The sequence below is a fragment of the Indicator indicator genome, chromosome 31, assembly GCF_027791375.1.
Source record: "Indicator indicator isolate 239-I01 chromosome 31, UM_Iind_1.1, whole genome shotgun sequence".
NCBI classification, from domain to species: domain Eukaryota; kingdom Metazoa; phylum Chordata; class Aves; order Piciformes; family Indicatoridae; genus Indicator; species Indicator indicator.
In genome coordinates, this window is record NC_072040.1 from 1,905,644 (window position 1) to 1,929,523 (window position 23,880).

The 23,880-nt window shown below is 40.9% G+C and overlaps 1 protein-coding gene across 1 annotated transcript in view; it reads right to left on the reverse strand.

Annotated features, from left to right (window-relative positions):
* Positions 1-23,880, reverse strand: part of TOX (thymocyte selection associated high mobility group box) — a 196,328-nt gene that overhangs the window by 67,469 nt on the left and 104,979 nt on the right. The window contains exons 2-3 of the mRNA XM_054394740.1: positions 21,998-22,063; positions 7,729-7,971 (exon numbers count right to left, since the gene is read on the reverse strand). Of these exons, the coding sequence (XP_054250715.1) occupies positions 7,729-7,971; positions 21,998-22,063 (309 nt within the window). The remainder of the gene's footprint in view (positions 1-7,728; positions 7,972-21,997; positions 22,064-23,880) is intronic.

Sequence of the window (23,880 nt, forward strand, 5' to 3'; positions counted from 1 at the left end):
AACGTGCCAAACGTGCCACCCTGTTATTTCTTCCTAAAGTGAGACTGAAGTTGTTTTTCTGCTGTATTTGGGGAATACATGAGCCACATGGAGCCTCAGCAACCACACTCAAATAAGCAGAATGCTGCATTCCCCCAGTGGACAGTAAATCAACAGCTTCATTTGTATTTTTACAAATGAGGCCTGGAATTATTCTAAAAAGAGCTCTGGTCATTTGTGTACAAATATTTTCCTACACCAGTGAGCAAATATTTACTTGCTCTGTCTTTAATGTGAGTTCTTAGCACTTGCAAACAGCAAGTACAACTTTACCAGATAATTTAAGACCAGGGGAAAAAAAAGCTCATTTCATGAAAAACACCAACCACAAATATTTTCACAGCAGTTCTAGTCCCAGTTGACCTCAAGAAGGTGGGGTCCATCAATAGCCTGCACTATCCTTCCACTTCACTGATTTTTCTTTTGGGAGGGAAAAACTGTGGAGGTGCCACCAGGTGAATTGCTATGATGCTCCTCCTACCATGGAAGGATGTTTACTGCCAAGAATCCCTGAGGGACAACGTGACCTATGAGAAAGTTCTAGTCCCCTGCATTGTAGTGGAATAGTCATTGGACCAGTCCCAGATGAAGATCTTGAGAGACGCCCTGTCTTGATTTCAACCCTTAAGCACAGAGAACCAACCATCTTCCAGAGTCCATTATCTAAATGGTAAAGCCCTAGCACTGCTGCAAATGAACTCTTTGCTGCCACTCTGCTTTTCTACTGCTGTACTTTCTAGACATCAGATGGTTGAGGGTTTTTTCATAGCATGGTGAAGAGCATTCTAGTAGCAAATGTGCAGTAGGCAAGTATTTATAAAGCCTTGATCAGGTTCCGTCTTAATCAGCTCCTCTGCATATCCTTTATGATGTTTTTCTGATGACAAAAGAGTGAAGGAGACATCAGAAGTAAGGAAAGATAAACATGATGTCTCAGAGGTCTTGATGGAATAAGTCATCATCATTCTACTGAAGACCATAAAGCGATGCCAGCTGACATCAGCTGAAGATGTGGCCGTGCATGCCTCTGGTTGGGCTCTTTGGCAAGAGTCCCACTCGCTCCTGTAACACTTTGCCACACAAGGCTTATTGCAGTGAGAAAATCCAGCTTGTCAGATGTGCTGGTTTGGAGCTTTTGTAGAAGGAAAAGAACGACTACATGCAAGGATACCAAGTTGCTTAAAAAGAGAAAAAAAAAACCAAACCCACAACCCATCCTTTAACACAAGATGTTTCTTGACCTTAGCTTTATGATCTGGTGGTTCTGATGGCAGTAACTCATAGCAATAAAATCTGGGTTAGCAGCAAGTCTGTGTAGCAGAACAGTAAATTTTGATGTAAACTGAAGACCTGAGCCTGGTAATGAGGCACAAATGTGAAGTATTCACCAGAGACTGAAACTATCTCCTACCACTGCCATGCAATACAAGGTAGAAAAAAAGATGTGTCCAAACTTGAGTCAAACCTCACCACTTAGCTAAGAAGGGGTAAAGCTTTCATTTTGTTCTGAAAATTATTCCTCTTGTCAGAAATAAAAGTTTCTGTTTGACTCAGTACTGTTCACTAACACTTAAACGTGTCAAAAAAAAAAAAAAGAAAAAAATCAACCATATAAAATCAGCCTCAAGATGAGTCATGAATACTGAGTTGAAACTAATGTGTGTGTAACAAAATCTCTTAAATACAGCCCAGCTACAACAACATCATTCTGTGCTGGATTTATTAGCCACTCTACTGTGAGTAAGACATACTAGCCTCATTCTACCTGAGATGAAAAATTAAACAAAACAGAAAAAAGGACGGGAAAGGAGGGGGGAAAGGACGGGAAAGGAGGGGGGAAGAAGATGGGAAAGGAGAGGAAAAAGGACAGGAAAGGAGAGGAAAAAGAATGGGAAAGGAGGGGAAAAAGGACACAAAAGGAGGGGAAAAGGAAAAAAGGGGAAAGGACAGGAAAGGAGGGGAAAAAAGGGGAAAGGATGGGAAAGGAGGGGGGAAGAAGGAAAAGGGCGGGAAAGGAGGGGGGAAGAAGGAAAAGGGCAGGAAAGGAGAGGGGAAGAAGGAAAAGGGCAGGAAAGGAAAAGAAAGAAAAGGAAAAAAAAAGGAAAGGAAAGGAAAAGGAACTTTCTTCCCTGTTATGCAGAGCCACATAGCCACATTTTGGTTAAGATATTGCTCTCTTGTGGGCTGCGTATCTAAAAAATATAATTCATGAAAAAATATAATGCAATTGTTCAGGCTTTGATGAATTGGGGCATAATGCTAAATAATTATTCATTGCCTTTATTCTTCTGTCAAAGTGTGCAGAAGGAAGGAGAAAAAAAGAAAGCTTTTTATTGCCTTTTTTTTTTTTTATAAGGACATGGGCCTTTGTGGCATGCATTTTATTTTAAACTAATGCTTCTATTATTCCACATCTGAATAATTATAGCTGACATCATCTACTCTTCCGTGTCCTCCAAGAGCTTTAGCTCTGAGTCCACTGCTACACATTGCATGCACTACATGAAATAAAATACCTCAAGATTCTGAAAATATTTATTTTAAAAACCAGCAATGAAATTGTCTGTAATCACATTTTCTGCTCGCCTTTGAAAGCAGCATTATTCAATATGCCAGTGGTCTCTTTTCCATAAGAGCAACACATTAGAAATTCATGCTGCTCTAATATATCTGAATTCATTGACGTACTGCACTCCCTGTAGACCTAAAGAAACATTCTTGCTTCAGTTTCATATGTCCTGCACATTACCTACTGATGTGGTGGTTGTCAAAACAGTGGTACAGTAGCCTTTGAATTCAAAGCATGCCTTGACTGGATACGAAAAAGGACAATAAGCCCAACTCTATACATTATGCTGCCTTTTGTTGCCAGCACAAGTAAAGCATTTGGGGAAACAAATCCCTTGATTTTATTGCCTTTTAGCATCCTTTCCATTTTAAACTTCAAACCCTGAAATTTGCAGCATTTCAAGAAGTGAAAAAAAAAAATCTCTTCTCTCTTTCAGGTCAATTTTCTATAGTATATCATCATGAGCCATGTTTTTACAAAGATCAGCATAAGATTATCAATGAAATCATTCCAGAAATAGGTGTTGTCTTTCCCCCCTTCCCCTCCTTGTTTTTCTCTATGCAAAACCAGCACTGTGATTTTTAACTTGGTTTCTTGAGGGGGAAAAAAAAAGCAATCATCTACAGGATATAGTAAAGAAGCTGAAATGTTCATAATTCTGTTGATAAAATGAACAGAGGGAAAGTCATTTTAGAGAATATATCCAAAAGCATTTCTAGAGCTAAATACCCTCTCCCAGGGCTGGTAAATACATGCATTTGTTTGCAAATGTTAGAAGGGTATTTCATCCAGTCCTTGGAATATTTCAAGGCAGTTAATGCAAATAGAAGTACTGGCAGGTCAAGCTCCAACTAACACTGAACCAAATCTACACAGAGATACCTTCAGCTGTAGTAAATCAGGAAGGGATCCTTATTTCATCATATAGAAACAAACATGCCTACAGGACCATCAGCCCACCTCCATTAAATAGCTTGATTTATATTTAATTGGGATCACTTAAGGAACAGGAATGGAAGTCATGCCCACTTTGAAGCAGGACTTTAGAGAGCTCACAGAATCACAGAATGGTAGGAGTTGGAAGTGACCTCCAGAGATCATCCAGTCCAACCCCCCTGCCAGAGCAGGATCACCTTGAGTAGGTCACAGGAACACATCCAGGTGGATTTTGAATGTCTCCAGAGCAGGAGACTCCACACCCTCTCTGGGCAGTCTGCTCCAGGGCTCTGTCACACTCACAGTGAAAAAGTTTTTCCTCATGTTCACATGGAACCTCCTTTGCTCCAGCTTGCACCCATTGCACCTTGTCCTATCATTGGACATCACTGAGAAGAGCCTGGCTCTGTCCTCCTGACACTCACTCTTCACATTTATAAACATCAGAGGTCACCCCTCAGCATCCTCTTCTTCAAGCTAAAGGGACCCAACTCCCACATGTGGCTGACCACGCTGGGGCTGGACCATGTGTTCCTACCATGACATGTCACATTCTGCATAAATTCTCTAGACTTGTGAATCCTCAATATCCAGCCAAAATGAGCACCTAAAGACATGTGCCTGTGCCAGCACAGTATAAATTAGCGTGTGTGTATCTCTATGTCACCTAGGCAGAAAACAGAAACACACAAACACAGAAGCCAGTACATGAACTGACAGCAGAATAAATGAGAAAAGTTAAGAAATCACTCACATGTCTCTATTTTTTTTCTTTTAAAATAGCAGGGGTGCAACAGGAGGTCCAATCAATCAAAACAACTTCAAAGAAGACTAATTCCAAATTTAAGTCTCAGGCGCAGTAAATGGCAATAGGAAAATTTCAGAAAGAATTCCCACAGTGTAAAAAAAAAATCTGTAAGAAGCTGATCCCTAATAAGAATTCACTGAACTGGTAGTGGGCTCTTATTGTGTGTGTTTAAACACTTCCACAGAAGAGAATTCTTACAGAGCTTGGGGCAAATCCTGCAATCCTCGTTCAAAAGGATTTCATCTGCAGCTTGCAGGGAGTGCTGCACAGGAAGAGACCAGGACTTCTCACGGGGGGAGTTTTGAAGGGGTTCTGTCCAAAAATCACAGAAATCCTTACCTGAAAACATCTGCTACTTGAGAAGAAAGGAAAACTCAAGAGTACAAACTCTTCCTACTTTATTTCTGAGCTCATTGTTTCTTTTCTCTCTTTCAGCTAGCATTAATTAATGATTGGTCTATTAAAACACCGACTGACAACACTCACTAGTTTTAACAGACAAAAACTAAGGAATTGTTGCTGAAACACCAACACCAGCCCCAAAGTGGCTAAAATAGACCAAATTCAGAGGCTATTGCATTGCAGCTGAATTTGTCCCAACACAAGTAAAATTTGCTGGACATGAGAAATTAATTATGGCTAGAGAGCTGCCAAAAGATTCATTTCTAAGAAGAATTTTTCTAAAAGTACTCATTAGTGCCCTGAAAAATGAAGTGAGATACAGTTTCCAAATACACTAAGTGGTAGTTGATATACCAGAAATTTTATGGCACTGAGGGTTTAGATAGATTGGAGGAACAGAGACATTATTTTGTGTGAGGCAATAGAAAAGTGATTTAGCCAAGTACTTGTTAAATGGATCGGAGCTTGACGAGATAGTAAAAAAGGAAACTTAGAGATGAGTAATAGCAAGGGGGGGAAAAAAAGTCATATTGAAGACAAAAATGTGAAAGGTTCTGGATTATAAAGAGGAGCTTCAAAGCTAAGAATGCTAACTCTACAAAATCCTCTGTCCCTCAATCAATGCAAAGCCAAGAGGACAATGGGACCATTCTTTCCACTGAATTCACCGAAGAATTTATTTACATTATCTCCCTCAAGCTAATTTCTCTCAAGCTATCAAATTCAAATCAGAGGAGCTCTAGTGCCAAACAGCATTTGAACTGTACAGAATCATGGTGTTAACATCCTACCAGTTGTACTAACGTGAGATGTAGCCTAATCTCCTTGACAGACAAGCCAGCTTGAGTTAAAACTATTGCTAGTTAAGAGCCCCTCTTGTGTGCAAAGGGCATGTGAGTTAGGGATAACAGTTGACTTAACCCACGATGCCTCAAGGATCATGCTTTGTTGAACAAATCCTTAGAAATGACTGTTCAAATTTAACAGATTTTCTCCATCTCTGATTCTCATTTTTTCTCCTGATCTTCACTAAGTCCCAATAGCAAAATTTCCTCCTTATGTTATCCAGCTTTTTTTTTTTGTTTGTTTGTTTTTGATCTGTGTGTTTGTCCTTAATGCAATAACTCATTGTGATGATCTACAAACTCTCAAGGCCCTTTGTTCAGAGCTTGCTGCAAGAGGTTAATGTGGAACATCAGGGCTTAAAAGAATGCATGGTGCTGAGCCACAGCCATGGCTCAGAAGGGGTCAGTTCAATGAAATACTGCTTGTCTTGACTGGAGAGCCAAGTGTTTCTCTTAATTCTTAAAGTCATTTCATAGTTTTTGATTCTCAGAGCCCCACACAAGGTTTAGCTCCTGCTCTTTAATGCACACCAGCAGCTTTATAGCAACACAAGTGAAATTCAAAACGTTTCCATGAAGTGCATTTACAGATGTGAAAATAAATCAATTTATAGATATGAAAAAACAAACAGATGAGAAAATATTTACATCTATGAAAATCTGCCCTTCCTCCCTCCCTTCCATTATTGAACATGACCCCAGGGTCAGATTCTGACCTCAAACACAAAGCATGCAGCATCCCAGTAAATCAATAACAACTAAGCAGCACATAAGGAGCCAAGACCAGTGCCCCTGCAGTAGAGCTTGTTGGACATCCTCAGAGGGAACAGAGAGCTCCTCAAAATCAAGGCAGCTTTATTTTAATTAAGTTGCAACTGTGACAAGGCAGATTTTTGTTATAAACTAATTGCTTCCTAGCCCCTGGCTCCAAAGGACTGATGGGGAGCTAAACCTGGATCCCCCAGCCCTCCATATTCTGCCTCAGCAACCATGCTCCCAGGAGCAATCTATTTTTTAGGAGGTAATGTATAGGAAGCTAGAGAGTTGGAAGCTGAAACAGCTTCAGTCTGCATAAGCACAGAGCCTCCCAGCTAGGACACAGAACCCTTGGATCTCTAGGACTGGCATATTCTGAACTTCAGCTGCCTGGATCTGCAGTTTCTGGGCAGCCCATCTAGCAAAGTGCCTGGAGTCCTGTAGGCCCCACGCAGTGCCAGGTCCCATCCTTTACCATGGGATTTTTTTTTTTTTAAACTCTTTGTCTTAAAATTGTACAATCAGCACGAAATAATCTTGTCTGGAGCTGCTATGCAAGCAGTATACTAATTATTTGTAGAGCCCACTTGAAAATGTAACATGTAGAGTAGTTCTGTAGTTGTTGCAAGCAATTTAACATTCAAAGAAGTGATTTATAATATCAGGCTTCCCGAGATTACGACCATAATGACTATCTGACAGACTTTATAAGCAAATCGTCCACTCATTTCAATTGGATTCTGGCTGGCTAAGGACTGGGAACTGTAAAAAGGCTGTAAGATTTGGCCTGGAATCAGAAATAACATTTGCTGTTTTCCAAACGTGCGGTAAACAAGAAAGGAGATATTAAATTTCTGTACATCTCTCAGCACATGCAAATGAGAATGGGAAGAGCCTCGTCAGACAAACACAGAACAACGGCCATCTGGAACCAAACCCTGCTCCAGCAGAAGTCAAAGCCCTGAGCCTCCTTTTGTCATCAGTTACATCTGTGGAAAGAGGGAGTAATTTTACTCAAGGCATGTTTTTCATGGAGTCTGGTTTTCAGGGAGTCTGCTGTAAAAGCTTCACTGGGGGTAGGATTTGAGATGGGGAGGGTGATGTAACACCCAGAGTCAGGCCAGCTCACCCCATGACCTGAGTGGTGGCCCCTTGAAGGATTTCTGTGTGGCCCTGTGAAGGTTTAACAGGGCTCTGAGCAACTTGATCCAGTTGAAGATGTCCCAGCTCACTGCAGGAGGATTAGAATAAACGACCTTGAAAAGTCTTTTCCAATCCAAACCAGTCTGTGGTTGTATGATATCAAACAGATTTATATTTCTGCTATTTCACAACTTAAAGCAGAGCAGCAGTGAAAAATTAAAGCCACTTACCAGAGAGAGTGAATTGGAAAGCAGTGTCCCATCCTGGCCAAGCATGTTGGAAACTGTAATTTCAGGTAGATCCATATTTTGTGGGTGGAATGGAAGGAGGCCATTGTGGTTCATGGGATGACACAGAGAGTGGTACCCAGACTCTATCTCATTCAAGTGCACCAGGGAGTGGTCAGGCAATGATGGAGGAGTTATAGGAGGTATGTTGAAATCTTCGCTTTCAAGACTTGGGCCAGGAAAGGACTGGAAAATAAAACAAAGGGAAAGTACTATGAAAATCATGTGATTAATAATAAAAGGCACACAAGCAAACACAAAGAGCCCAACTCACATGCTTCTAAGCAGGAGCTTCAGTTTAACAAAGAGAATGTTTTAAACACCCATGTATTGTAACAGTGGACTTTCACCACTATGTATGGAAGAAAAATTACCTCTAAGGCATAAGAATCTCTGACACTTTCACAACTTCAATGAGAAAGAGGATATATTTTTAAGGGAGCTAAATTCAAAGAGATTTCAATGGTCCTATTAAAATTTTCCAAGAGTGTTCATCTAGTTGAATACCTTTTTCATGAAAATTGTGGAAAAGGGAATGCAATTTATAAAACTAACATTGGTAAATGGTTCATAAGGCTCCCTGCTTCTCAGATCAAGAATTACATAGTGAAGAGGAAAGGTCCTGCTTTTAGCCTTCTTCTGCTACAGAGACAGACAAATAAACACAAAAATAATGCCCAGTTTGCATGAGTATACTTTGTGTCTATAAAAATACACTTATGCTGTCTCAAAAGCAGTGTTTTGTTCCTTTTGTAGTCCAGGAATCCCCAAAGCAACTGTTTAGTCTGTTGTTATCTGCTATCATTAAGTCATCCAACTCAATCTGATTCAAGAAGGCAGAGCCAGAGTAATGCAGCAAGGTGGATAATTGCTATTCTTTATCTACAGTCTTCACTATTATTTATCTACATGGTTTGTACAGCAGGTGGGCTCATGGGGGGATAGGAGTGGATTACTTGTTGCCTAAAGGAAAAGGGTGAGCAGGGTGAAGGGTCTAGAGAAGGAGTCTTAAGAGGAGCAGCTGAGGGAACTGGGGTTGTTCAGCCCAGAGAAAAGGAAGCTGAGGAGAGACCTTCCAGCTCTCTACAACTACCTGGAGGGAGGTTGGAGGGTGGGGGAACATTGGTCTCTTTTCCCATGTGTGATAGAAAAGGAAGTTGTGCCAAAGGAGGTTTAGGTTGGATGCTAGAGGAAAATTCTTTACTGAAAGAGTGGTCAGACATTGAAACAGACTGCACAGGTTGGTGGTGGAGTCACCATAGAAGGTGTTCTACAAACTCTGGGACATGGTTTAGTGGTCATGGGGGTGTTGGGTGGACAGTCAGACTTGATGATTTTGGAGGCCTTTTCCAACCTTAAATATTCTATGATCTAACGAAGAGATACAGGGATCAGTTACAGTGGTTCAGCCCCAAAGCCTGCTCTGCTTTCCCAAGAGCAGGAACACTTCTGCTCTCCTTCACAAGTGATGACTCTTTGCACAGTGACACTCATAGCCACGAGATTAATAGCACTGAGACAACTTCCAGCCTTCCTCTTCCTCTTCCTCTGCAACCACACAGCCCTGCTCTGAGAGGTGCTTTTGTCAAGGATTTAAATACATTCTGCTCCCACAAAGTATCTTCAGGAAAGATAAAAACGAGAGGACAATTTCCAAGAGCAGCTACTTGAAGAAAATATTTTCCCCATTGCAAGTTTGCAAATGGAGGACAGTAGGGTGCATGAATTCATGCAGAAGAAGGGAAGAATCAATGGCCAGTTATAAACAAGGGGGTGTTTCATCAGTCATCATAGCAATACTGTCCTCCTGCTGCCTGAGGTTACTCTCTTCTGCAGGAGCATGGATACAAAACTTAAATCAGACCAACAACAAATAGTTTCATGTTTTCAACGAGCTGCTGAATACAGAACACCATACTCCAGTGCACACCACCATGGTTTGGGTTGCTTTGCTTGTTTCCCAACAAGGTTTACACCTCAGCTACCAAATACTTTGGTGTGAAATAGAAAAGGATTTTTAAATAAAAGAGGGGAGATGTAGACCAGATATAAGGAAGGAATTTTGTGAGGGTGGTGAAACACTGGCCCAGGTTGCTTAGAGAGCAAACACTTCAAAACTGGTGCAATCAATTGAACAGGCATTAGAACATGAGCTTCACTTAGTAAGAAGGAAGTAAAGCACCGAAGTCCACAGCCCAAGTTACACCCTGTGTAACTGTTTCATAGTGTTACATGTGCTGTATGAGCTAACCATTCTAAACACAACCAAAAAACCATGGCTTTTGCTTGCCAAGCAGCTGGAGTGCATTAGATCCCACACCACTGTCCTGTGTATGTTTGCAGCAAACCCAGCACAGCCCAGAAACAAGGCTGCTGCAGCTGCACTTGGAAGGAAAGAGTGAGGAACAGGACATACACTTGTCCTAACAGCAGCTGCAAGCTTCCACCATCCAATTCTACTTACCTGCCACATCTCCCCTTGCCACTGGGAAAGACTCTCTGGATTCCTCTTGATGTACCTGATCCAGTGCTGGCTGTGGGCTCCTCTGTAACATCATACTGCTACCTTCTTCCTCCAAATGACATTCTAGGGAACTCCAGCACAAGGCCAGAGCTGAGGTTTTCCTCCCACTCCCAGGCCAGTCAGCACCCTGTCCTGACCCTTGGGCTTTCTTACATCACCTATTCTTCCAAGCCATTTATCTGGAATTTCTAAGGAAAGCAGTTATCCACCATCAAAAGCATTAGAGAAGGCTACACTCCCTGTATCCAATTACAATTCTTAAGTACAGCTCATACCTATTAATAATAAATAGAGGCCTGTAGCTCTATGGGTTGAGGGTTTTTTTTTCTTGTGGGGGTGGGGAGAGATATTTGGGTCTTTCTGCCCATTCCAAGAGTACTTTTCTTACATGGCTGTCTTTACTATCAGCAGGACTCCTCAGAAAGAAATGGAACAGCTCCTTTTCATCCCACTGGTCACAGAAAGAGCAGTGAGCTCATTTTTCACTTCTGAATCAAAAAAGACTAGCAATAAATGCTTTATTTACTTTAAAACAGAGCTGGTAGGAACTGTGCCAGTGGTTTCCTCTCATGACCATGGGAGTGGGTGAGGTGTTTATCAGCTCTTTAGTTTAGGGGAACTTCTTGGACCTTTAATACCTTGCAGTGCAAAAGCCCTCTGCCAAGTAACACCATTAAACCCACTGCACAGCACAGAGCAAACAGACTTTAATTTTGCTCTATTATAAAGAGGATTCTCCTGACACCTCTATTTATTATAAACAGATTTCAGTGTGTTTCAGATGGGAGCTACACAGTGCTCAGAACTGAGCAGCCTTTAATTTGGACTATTTACAGACAAATCTATGGCAAAGCTTTGTGAATCAAGGATGCCTTCCCAAATCTAAAAGGCAATATTCTGTTTCTGGTTAAATACTTGTGACATTTCTGCCTCAAATGATGGCAGCTTTATAAAGTGGATGATCATTGAGATGTCCTCTCTGAGATCAAGAGATCTCATTATCTTTGACACCTTAGCCTCTAATTTTATGAGGAAAGCTTACCAGAATGAAACTCTCTGAACACTTCACTCTCATTCGCTGTCCAACCCATGTCCCAGCTTTTGTTCCTTGCTGATCTCCTTCAATTTATCTTTTATACCACTTAGCCTGGCCAAATCTAGAAACAAGCTGTGAAAATGGGACAAAGCTGGGAGGCTGAGATGTATATCAAAAGTCAGGTCTTAATTTTAGCAAGACATAACCCAAGGCTAGGGCTAAGCATCCTACTGTCCTTATAACACACATACAATTTTAGTATTTATTTGAGAAACCCAGATACTCATTGTTGTTAGAAAACTAAAGGAAATAAGCTGAAAGAGGGTAGATTGACTGGATATTAGGAAGAAATTCTTGACAGTGAGGGTGGGGAGATGGTGGAACAGGTTGCCGGGGGAGGCTGTGGATGTCCCCTCCCTGGAGGTGTTCAAGGCTAGATTGGATAAGACCTTGAGCACCCTGGGCTCAAGTGGAAGGTGTCCCTGCCCATGGCAGGGGGGTTGGAACTGGATGATCTTTAAGATCCCTTCTAACCCAAACCATTTTATGATTCTGTGAAATGCTTGCACAGCCTGCTGCATAAAAACTGAGGAAAAGGGAAATACAGAGAAAGAAGGAAATTAAAACAAAACCCTTTTGCTTAAAATCCCTACAGTGATGACGTACTTAGGTTTTAAAAGAATTTGAGTAAAACTTCAAAAAAGTAATCAGAGAAGGGAAATCAAAGGAGCTACCTCAAACAGACTGACCACAAGAGGCAGCAAGTATTCAAACACCCACTGTAAATCCCTCTGGAAAGAGCAGAGCTGTTACTGTGTGACAGCACACCTTATGCCTAATTCCTGTGCACACCATGCACATACTCAACAGAATCTGGTACTAGCAACAGCCCCTTAAAAACTGGGCAGCTGCCTACAGATATTTAATTCAAATGAAAGGAGTGGCACTGCCAACTATGTAGAGCATGTCTTAATTTTTCATTTGCACCAAGGCTTCTGCATCTGAACCGTGGAAAGATGCCAGTTTCTAAAAGATAGATGCTTCAGGCTGTCTCCTCTTCTATTATTGAGCACATTGTTACATAACTGAAATCCTTCTGAATCGAGAGTAATGCAAAAAACAATGAGCTCACTAGAAGAGGGAAATCAGCAATGGATTCCACAGGCTGGAAAGTTGGGATAATGTACCTGAAAGCAGGTATTTCCAGGAGTTTTAATAGGATCAACCTTATCTCTAATTTCTAAATAGAAGACCTTCAGAAGCAAGTGGTGTTTTTTTTTTTTCTTTTCCCTAGCTTCTTTTGTCTCTGCATGAACAAGGCTTGATAGTGCTTGAGACTATAATGCATTGCTGTGGAAACCTCTGGTCTGTTGCATAAATCATCTTAACACTCACCAAGAATTGTCCAACAGTGCCATTGATATGTTCAAGTCAATGATCCTGCAAACAAATGTTTTGTGTGTGTGTTTCTTCATATGGTAGACAACAGCAATAAATCACATTCATTTTCAAACACACAATATACTAACTTATCAAGCAGCAGCTATCAAAAATATATTACAGGGAAAAGTATAATTTTTTTTTCATATTGTGTTAATCAATGCCTCTAATTTACATTAGGTAAAGGGCAAAGCCTCAAGCAAAACATTAATTTTCCAGTACCAGCTGAATTCTGGTTTCAAGAAAGAGAATGTGCTGACAATGATATTATTGATTTTAGACAATCATAAGTTAAAAGTTAACAGAATTAGACAGAAGATTATTATTTTTAAAAGATTCCAGTCTTGAAAGTTTTTGTTAATTACATTGATTTTATACATATACTATCTGCAGGTTTTAAATTGAAATACATTTTAAAGATGACAATAAGTAGAAGTACAAATGTTATAAAAGATTACAAGATTTGGGCTCTGCAAACAGCAATCCTCTCACTGAAGAATTCAAACTTCCCTGCAGCCCCAGCTGTGCACCTTTCCTATTTAGAAAGTCTGAATAAACCTCTAAGAGAAGTGCAAATCTTGGGAATTCCTGATCATTCCCCCCCCCCGCCCAAGCAATTCCTTAGGAATACCAAAGGGCTTTAGACACACGCAGGGCATCCTTAGATCTCCAATCTGGAGCCACCTCCTCTTGAAGTTTCACCTGCACCATCATCACTTGTGAGGAAAGGCTGAGAGCATTGGATATGTTCAGCCTGGAGAAGAGAAGGCTCCAGGGAGATCTTCTGTGGCCTTTCAGGACTTCAAGACGCCAACAAGAAAGACGGGGACATACATTTTATCAGGGCCTGTTGTGAAGCAACATTTCAGCAGGGTCTGTCACAACAGGACAAAGGATGATGAAGAAAAAAGTAGTAAATATTTTTTTTTCCGGTGAGGCTGATGAAACACAGAGAGGTGGAAGATGCTCCATCTCTGGAAACATTTCAGGTCAGGTTGTTTGGGGCTCTCAGGTGAAAGGGTCCCTGCTCACTGCTGGATGGTTGGATTAGATGAGCTTTAAAGGTATTTCCAGCCCAAACCATTCTGTGATTCTGTGATTGTCCAGTGTTTGGGGGACACTGAAAGGAAGGAGAGGCTTTCAGCAGAACAGGTTTCTCCTAAACAAGTAGAGTAGCACCATCACCTCACAGCTGCTTCTGTGTCAGGAGACACAGAGTAATCACAAGATTTTCTTAGCAACAATGAAAGCAAATTGTTATTGTTACTATTTTAATGACAGCTAAGACAAAGGCAATTTTGGATCTTATTTGACAGATTTTTGTCCATATTGTACCTCACACTGTGTCAACTTTGCTATAGTCATTAACTCTACAAGATACACTTCTATAAATTAGTCACTACAGTTACTAGATACTTCTTTCTAACTAGAGATAAAGAGCATATTACAAATAAAACACTTTTAGAGACCCCCTTCTCTCCAAACCATAGCTATATTATGCTCACTGCAAAGCACTGGGTGATAAACCCAGCAATATCCATATTCAATACAGAGAATTGAAGTTAAAAAAAATAAGTGACATCTTCACAAATGCTGCTGCTTGAAAACAGAGATGATACACCACATTTAACCTGTCAGAAGCCTCATTAGCATCACAGACTCTAAACCAGCAATCAAGACAGTGTGCTCTTCACATGTTTACATTCTTAAATGCTCTTAAAATAGCAGTGGTATAGATTTACATTTAAGTATTTGTTTGGGGGGCAAATACTCTGTCTCAGTTTCCAGATCCCTTCTGTGAAAGACAGTGAATGATTAAATAACCTTGTACCTGCCCTCCCCCCACCCCAGCATACCATGATTAAGGACAAAAAAAAGATCCTTTTTTATGTTTTGGGGAGTTTGGTGTGTTTGTTTTTGTTGGGTTCTTTGTGGGTTTCATTGCTGCTTTTTGGTTGGGTTTGGCTTTTTTTTGGTTGGCTGGCTTTTGTTTTGTGGTTGATTGTTTGGGCTTTAGTTGTTTGGTTGATTTTTGTTGTTGTTCTCATATTTTTTTCCCTCCTCTTAGAAAAACTCATCAGGAAGGATGGGTTGCTTTTCAGTATTCAGATGGACAGTAGGTCCCATCCATGTTAGACCTCTCCCAAAGGCCTGATTTATTGTAAAATGTCACCATTTGAGAACAGGAAGATCAAAAGAGAAGCATGGCTACACTTTGCTATTCTTCTGATTTTACTCTTGTTTAACAGCCCTGTGTCATTGGCAAGAAAAGCTGAAAGCTGAGGGATATGAGAGCTCCTAAATCCTATCGGTGATCCCAGTGACTTCACAGCCTAGATTTTGGACTTTAGAGTAACAAGGGCAAGGAATGCTCAGTATACAAATGAGTAAAGATCACTCAAGCAAGTAAAGCTGGCAGAATCTGGCCCTCTCTTAATAAAGTGTCATGTAAGCAGTAGGACTGCTGTGAGCACTCAGTAATAAGCTCACTCGTCCCAACATCTCCCCAACCATCAGCAGCGTAGTACCTCGTAAGACATTTTTATAAAGTGCAAGAAATATGCCAGCTATTACCAGATATAATTCTGAAAAGGCAGACTTCTATGGAAGAAGCCAATTTAAGTGGAAAACAACATAAACAATAGTAACTTGTGTGCTCAAGTGAAGCATCTTTTTAATTTTGAGTAATGAAGATGTCAAGCCAAATGCTAGAGTAGTTTAACTTAATTAGGTGGCCTATTTTTCCAGGCAGCCTTTCATTTCCCATTGAAAACTCAGCTTGTATGCAAGGCAACAAGAGCAATTTTGTCTGTAATGAATACCTCTGGGACTCCACGAAGTGATCATTTGAATGTTACATTGAAGACTGGTTTGAGTAACTAGTTTGGGCTTGTTGAGATGCCAGACTTTGTAAAACTAACTAGATTAATCAAAGCCTGGCGTCTTATCAGTTTGTTCAGCAGGAGGTCAGCAGGTCAAACTGACTGGACTGCAGCAGCCTTTGCCAAAAGGGACAGAAGAACAGTAATTGGTCTAATTTGTAGTTCAAATTCATGTAATTCTTCCAGACATTTTATGGACCAAAAAAAATATGTAAATAAAAAGTTCATTTTACATGAAGCTAGGTTGACAAATACTGCCTTTAACATTTCCCATGGTTACATCCCATAATTCACCCACACTGCTGACCTGTAGAGTTTCCTGGAAAGGAAACTACATAAGCTGAAATATATGAAGTCTATAATCTGTTTTCACATGCTGAAAAAGTTGTACACGAAGGAGCAGAGGGAAGCATTTTGAACGATACTTTACACCAGTTGCTCATTAAACAGAAAGTTCTCTCATGTCATGCACGGCAAAGAGCAATGACTTTTCTCTTCTGATACAGGGCAAAAATACCTCTGGCTTTTGGACAGAGAATTCATCATCTGATGATTGATTTTCTGTTTACCTTTTTCATGGTAAAATAATAGCTTTTGTTATTTTTACTGTATTGATTTCTGGCGGGGCTGGCGCTGAAGTCGCTCTCGTCCTGATGCCACAGCTCGGAGAAGATGCAGTGTTTGCTCCCACGACTTCCCTCCCATTGGCAACCCCTGAGAAAAATACTTTTAATTGATGCACAGGATCACTGTGTATACAGCAGGGCCAAGTTCACCATTTTAGCATTACTCTAGCAGGATCTGACATTTACTTCTAAAGCCCCAAACTTCTGGAGTAAGGCAATTACCCTCCAAGCCTGCTTTCATTTAAAAGTTTTTAGCCCGCACGGCTGTAAAGAAAATACAAGTGTGAGTTTTCTGCAGCCAGAAGACAAATAGAAGGATGAAAAATGTTCTGCTGGCTGAGGTTTCTGATATGATCTCAATGTTGCAGATCCACACTAATGATTTTTGAAGGCTGGAGAGGGACACTTTTGTTTACACAACTGTAATTATGGATACGTTTGCTTAGGATCCTTAGGGAAAAGATTTTGCCCTCTTTAGTGTTTTTACAGCATGTGCTAGAGAATAAGCATTAAATGAACAAAGCATTAAGTAAAGACATGTTTAAGTAACTCATTTTTCAGAGATAAATATGTCATATATATTTCTTCTTCTGGTCAGAGTATAAGTTCAATACTCACTGAACATAACTCAACTGAAATGAATTTGAATAAAGTTAATTCACCTGAGTTATGCCTTGGCTGTGAAATTTGAGAGAGCTCTTGCAGACAGTTGGCTATAATTTAGACTTTTTAAAATAAAAGTTGAGGCATTTGATTACCAAAAAAAGAATTAAAATATCCTTCAATACACACAGAGTGCATGTGCATGCAGACATTCACAGGTACTTACAGAACACATCCCTGTAGAGAAGGACTTGGGGGGTGGTGGTGGGTGAGAATCTGGACATGAGCCAGCATCATTCACTTGCACATCAGATTAAACCCTGTCCTGGGCTGATCCCCAGCAGTGTGGGCAGGTGGAGAGAGGGGATTCTGCCCCTCTGCTCCACCCTGCTGAGACCCCTCCTGCAGTGCTGGGGCAAACTCTGGAGTCCTCAGCACAGCAGAGACAGGGACCTGTTGAAGCAGGGCCAGAGGAGACCATGGCAAGAATGGGGGGGCTCAAAGCCCTGGGCTGTGAAGACTGGCTGAGAGTTGGGATTGTTCAGCCTGGAGAAGAGAAGGCTCTGGGATGACCATCTGGTGGCCTTTCAGTACTTAAAGGGGGCTTATGAGAAAGATGAAAAGACTTTTTACCAAGACCTGTAGAGAGAGGACAAGGCAAAATAGTTTTAAACTGCCCTAACCTGCAGCCAGCCAACAGATTGACCAGGTGGCATTGCTTTCTCACTGTGGAGAAGCATTTCCAACTAATGAGCAAAAGCTTTCCAACCTTTGGGCAGCACTGGCCTGGACTTTAGGGGAGTGTGTACCCAAAGGACTACACTGGACCACGTAGTGATTCTGCATGTAAGAATGCTGCTTTTCCTGAACCCCTTCCCAAGACAGCCAGCTCCTGCCTTGCTCAGCTGACTGTGGCACTAGAAGATAAAGAAAAGCAGGAAGGAGAGGCACTACCCCAAAACTCTAGGCTACCTGCAAGGAAGGACCAATATAAAGCAAGAGAGGGCTTCTATTCTGTGTCATTTATTCACCCATGCCATGTACATATAACAACAACAGGCAGGGGGAACCTTCTGGTTTCCTGCTAACATGAAAAAAAATCTCTGTTGGATCTCATCCTATCCTGTTCCACCCTGGAGCTTGACAGGACAAAACACTTTTGATACCCACAGTGCATACTGTATCAAAGACCACATCTCTCATACAGATCTTCCCAGCATAGCTGTGGAAGGAAGGAAAACACCACCTCTGTGCAAACAGAAGCCCCTCAGGAAGCTCTTTTTGTTCCACTGAGGCAACGGGGGTACTGCTCCAAACCATTACCTCCAGGCCATCCACCTCCCTTCCATTTGGATCATGTAGGGGATTTGGCATCAGGATTCATCACCCTTAACATTAGGAAGACTACAGAAGAGCAAGATTTTGTGCAACAGAGTCCTGAATGACAATTCAGCAACATGACTGGGAAGAAATGTCAAATAAACAATATAATGTGCTGAGCTTGGCCCACAAATTCCAGGAGGAGGAACTGCAGGAAGAACAATTCATCTCCCAGGTCCCAATTATAGGGGGGAGGGGGAAGCAAAAAACCCCAACCAAACAAAACCAAACGAACCCCCCCCCCAAAAAAAAAAAAAACAAACCCAAACAACCTCCCCAAAAAACCCCAAAACCAAACAAAAAACCCAAACAAAAAAACAAACAAAAAAAACCCCAAACAAACAAAATAAACAAAAGCCAAACAAAAAACCCAAGCAAACAATCCAAACAAAAGCAAACAAACAAAACCCAAACAAAAACCCAATGTATTTGGGAGAATTTGAAATGCAGAGCAGCCATGGCATGGTTGTATTTTACCATGATAAATATTTTCAGATCAAAGTACAATTAGTAGTGAAAATGTCAAGTAGGTTTCCTAGGTCTGGTTGTTAATGAGGCTGGCAGAGCTCATTTAAGAGATGCCTGCAGTGCAGGCTCCTGTACTACATACATCACAACCCAAAATACAGTACTTACACCTATATATAAAATGTACACAGAGACAACATTGCCAAACAGCCTTTTGGGACAGTTTAAAAGAATATCATTAATTTTTACTGTATACTTACACTTCTGGCTCACTTCCAGCACTGGCTTTCTGTAAAAATCATTTCAAGTATAGAATTATGCTATTTGCTTGCAGCAACATCACAGGAACAGTAGTGAGCCATATGTTGCTACTTAGCAACTTAGTCTGTAAGTCCCAGAGCATGTACTGATTTGAAAATTGAACAGAAATGATAATTGTTGAGGGATGCTGTGAGGCAACTCATCTTGGATTACCAAGCTATGCAGATGTTTGATGTTATATAGCAAAAGGAACAAAACTATATTTTTCCTGTCCAATGGCTGAGCTTTTATTTATGTTAGCCTAAAGGGTATAAATTGATTAAAACACTTAAAATAACACAAGGTGATGGTTTGGAGTTTTGGGGTTTGTTTTGTTTTATGGATTTGAACATTTTGCAGTAAACAAAGAACTGAAGTGCATGTCAGCATGCATCAGGACCCCAGGAATCCTGCCTCTACAGTCAGATGCTCCTGAATAATCCTAATTTCTTCACTGAAAGGGTTGTCAAATCCTGGAACGGGATGCCCAGGAAAATGGAGGAATCCCCATCCCTGGGAAAAGTTTCAGAGCTGTGTAGATGTGATGCTGGGGGTCATGGTTTAGTGGTGACCAGGCAGTGCTGGGTTAACAATTAGACTTGATCTTAAAGGTCTCTTCCAACCAAAAAAAATTCTATGATTCTGTGATTTTTATCCCCCTTTACAAAATTAATTGTCATTATCACAGGCTTTCACATATAATCACTTAAGAAACCACTGAAATGATGTAAAGCAAGAGAGTAAAGGAGCATGCAGCAGCCCAAGGCTGATGGCTTCTTTCAAAGAGGCACAGGAGTCTGTCTGACCAGCATGCATTTGCTAACACTGTGCCTGAGTTGAGTTTACCTCTTGTCATGTGGATCCCACACCAAAGGACAGAGTTTTGACAGAGTTTTGAACTCTGGGGAGCCAGAAACCCAAGAGCTCAGCTTTGCCATAGTGAGATTTTAAGTTCGTAAGACCTTTCCTGATTCCAGCCTTTAATAAGCATTCATATAATCACAGAATCATTTCAGTTGGGAGAGACCTTTCAGATCATCAAGTCCAGCTGTTAACCCAGCACTGCCAGGTCACCACTAAACCACATCACTCAGCACCACATCTATAACATTCATGGGTTTCTCCCATCTTTGAATTTGGAAATGTCACATTTGATGGATTTTTTTTTTTTCAATTTTCAATCATTTGCACTTAAAATATCTAGGCTTGGATCTTTAGAAGTACTGTGAGTACATTACTTCCACTGAAACCAGTGTTAGCTGCATAAATGTCTTTCAGAATCTGGGCCTTGTTAGCACATGTAGAAACCCCATGAAAGATTAAAACTTCTACTCTTAATTTTTCAATATGCCATGTAAATTATTTAAGCTACATGCACACACAGAGTACAAAAATATCAACAGAAGAAAAATAATTCTGATGCATAATGTGGGTTTGCAATTCTTTATTCAAAACTATTTAAGACAGACATAATGATTCTCTGAAAGGTAGCAGCTGCCTTATAACAGCAATCATTCACAGAGTTTGTACTTCTACTGTTTCCAACAAATTCAATTAGCCCTTGCACTTCAAAACCCTTAAGGCATAAATGAGATGATACTAGGCTGCTTTAATCTAATAGCAATACTAAAACTTGTCAGTACAGTTTTTGGATTAATGGTTGGAGAAAAATTAATAATGTAATTTTTCATTTTTTAATCAAACAGTTCCATTCTAAACTACCTCTGAATCTTGGAGGGTTCTTGGCTGGGTAAGTTCAATCACACACAAATCTTAAGCACAAAGTACAGTTGCTCTCTGAAGGTATTTCAGAATAACTTCAGCAGAAGGCTGGGAAGGAGCATGGTGGAACATTTCAAAGAGTGTGTCACACAACCTCCAATGAACCTGTGGACCTGAAGAGCCCTGCTTCATGAAGACATTCAGCTCTGAATGGTCTGATGCTTTCCAAAACTGTCAATTCCTAAATTACACCCTGCTCATCCACACACATTTACTGTGCATGCAAACTTATTTCCCTCCCCATCAGAGCTTTTCACTTCATCCTACTGGTCCTGCCAGGAAAAAGTATATCAGAAAAGCCACTGCTGAGCCTGAGATGCTGCATGACCTAGACCACAAACCTGATTATTCAGGGCAATTTCTGATACAGTCTAACTGACCCACACCACCATCACTTATTAACATGAAATTAAACTGACTGAAAAATGGAAGCACATGAAAGTTTCTCCCCTGTACACAGATGTAGCTACAGGAAGAAGAACCCCAAAATCCAAAACTATTTTTGCTTTTTAAAGAAGCATTTAAACCCCTTCATTCTTCAAAACCTTAGGGTTCAAGAGGAAAGGTGGAAGATTTTTGACAGTACATCTGATGTCATAATTTAGCATGTGTGGTTCCCCAAAAAGGGAGAGGGCTCGAGATTACCTGTAAGGTATCCACATTACATTAAACTCTTTGGGCTGCAAGTTAGAGCATGAAGTCATTGCCTGAACCCATCTGCTAACCATGTAACACTGACAGCATTCCTCAGCACCACAGAGACAAAAAAGCAATTCTTCAACCACAACTGGCCTAGGAGTGATAATCAAGGCTATTTGTGACATGAGTAGCTTATAATGATTAACTTGTCTGCAGTCAGATAAACAAATAACCTGCACCTGTAAAGACTTTATTTCCTGAAGGTAAAACAACTGTTTAGGAAAGATCATGCTGGCAAAACAGCTGCTTGCATTCTGGAGAGGAAACAAGGTAGTATCTTCCAACAAACACCAGCTCTGGTGTTTTATCAGCTCTATCTCATTAGCTAGAAACAAGGCTTAAATGCTTTGTTTATAAATTATGATTATTCCTGATTGCAGCAGTTCCTGATAGTGCCACTCATTTGCCATGCAACTCTTTGAATTTGTTTAATTACAATTTGAAACAAGGCAGAGAAGATTAATTAACCCACCTGGCTGGCTGGCACATAGTCCTGGCTCGGCTCTGTCATACTCATGTACATGTTCTCACCGTCAAACTGCAAAGGAAAATCAGAGTAAACATTTAGCAAACGTTCAGCAAACTTGAATATTCCTCAGCATCAACTGCAAAAAGGCACAGGAGCCATAAAATAATATTACAGCCTGGTTTTAGAGACTTGTAATTGCCTGTGTGCATCTTGTCTTTGATGTTCCTGTTGTCATCCTTATTGACCCTGGATGTCAGTGATTTGGAGTAATTAGCGCTCTAGTAATTACAGCTAGCAAGCAAGAAATGAATGGTTTCCTTTCATCTGCAATCTGTTTTAAAACAAAATGGCTCATTTTGTGCACCATGTATACACATTGCTGTTGGTTGTAATGAAGCACTAAGTGAATTGCACACTTGCTGGGGAAAGGAAGATGAGAACAGAAAACGGCACTAAAGCGACATTTAATGGATTCCAACTTTAGCTTCGGAGCAGAGCAAGAGTTGAAATTTTCAAAACAAATTAAACCCCCTCCAATCCAAACGTTCCCATATCAGAAAGTAGGGAATACATTCCCAGACAGCTTTCAGACATCCTAATGTAGGAAACAGTATACCTCCTGACCATATGGTGCAAGAAGATAGTTTGCTCTATGCGTGAATAAAGTAAACACTCATAATCAGATCTGCAAAAATATCCTTCCAGAAATGATAAATACCACCCTTGGAAGTCTACACAAAGGGGTTTTGCTGTTCTTTTTCTCCCCTCAGCTGCAGTTAGAAAGTAACAGAAATGTGATAGAATGGAGTTGATTAAAATCTGAAGGTCTAGAGGGGGGGGGGGGGGGGAAAAACTGTCAGAGCTGAAGCCTCATCCTGCACCAACACAAAGAAGAATAAACCTGCAGATTTCTTACTTTACCTGGAAAAAGTCCCCCTCAGAACTCTTGTAATGCCTGCTCAAGTGGCAGTGCCAAGAGGGCAACTGTAGACCCAGCACCCACTCAGAAGGTGGGGAAAATCTTTGTAAGTAGAAATGAGCAACAGCAGGACTCCCCATCCCCAATCATCAGCCACAAATTTCCAGCTGTTACAAGGTCTGTTTGAAATAACTTTCACCTGACCCCTCCTGTGAATGCTTGGAGTGACACATTCTGGATGTGAGCCATAATATTTGATGACACAGTGGCTTCTTGACAAGGTCCCCAACTGCTGAGCTTGCTCTGCTCCAACAGAAGGTGGAGTGAACTAGCCCATGGACATTTCTCAACCCACACTGAGCTTCTTGGGCTACTTTACCTGCAAGGTGAAGCACACTCAACTAGACCAATGTGCCAAACCATAGCTTTGGCAGATAGCTCCACCAGTTTTTGCTGAGGTGGCTGAAAGGCTTTCAGCTTCCAGCTGATCCTCTTTCTCTTCCAGAGACTTGTAACAGCAACAAGAGAAATGAACAAGTGCCAGCTCCTGGCACAGCAGCTGATAGTTTGCCCTTCCTGGCCAGAACTGTTTAATAGATAGTCACAGCCTGTCTATCAGAAGTCCTAGTTTCATGGGAGGGAAAGGATAGCACAGATCTGCCATAAGGAATAGAGCATTTCCAAAGTTTGATGGAATAGAAAGACTTGGATTAGATCATAAAAACAGGGATTGATGGTTGTTCCTTTATTGTTTCATGTTTACACTTGCCCTTTCAGCTTCCTCATTCAAGAATGCCCTCAGATATTAGCATTCAGAGTTTGAGAGACAAATTTTTAGCATCTGGATGGTTTTGAGCCCTGGCAAAAACATGTTGTTTCTTCTACTCAGATGGACAGGTGAAATTCTGAAGAGAGCTTTCACAGCCTGCAGTTGGAAACCAAGCAGTCAGTGCCAGTCCTGCAGGAG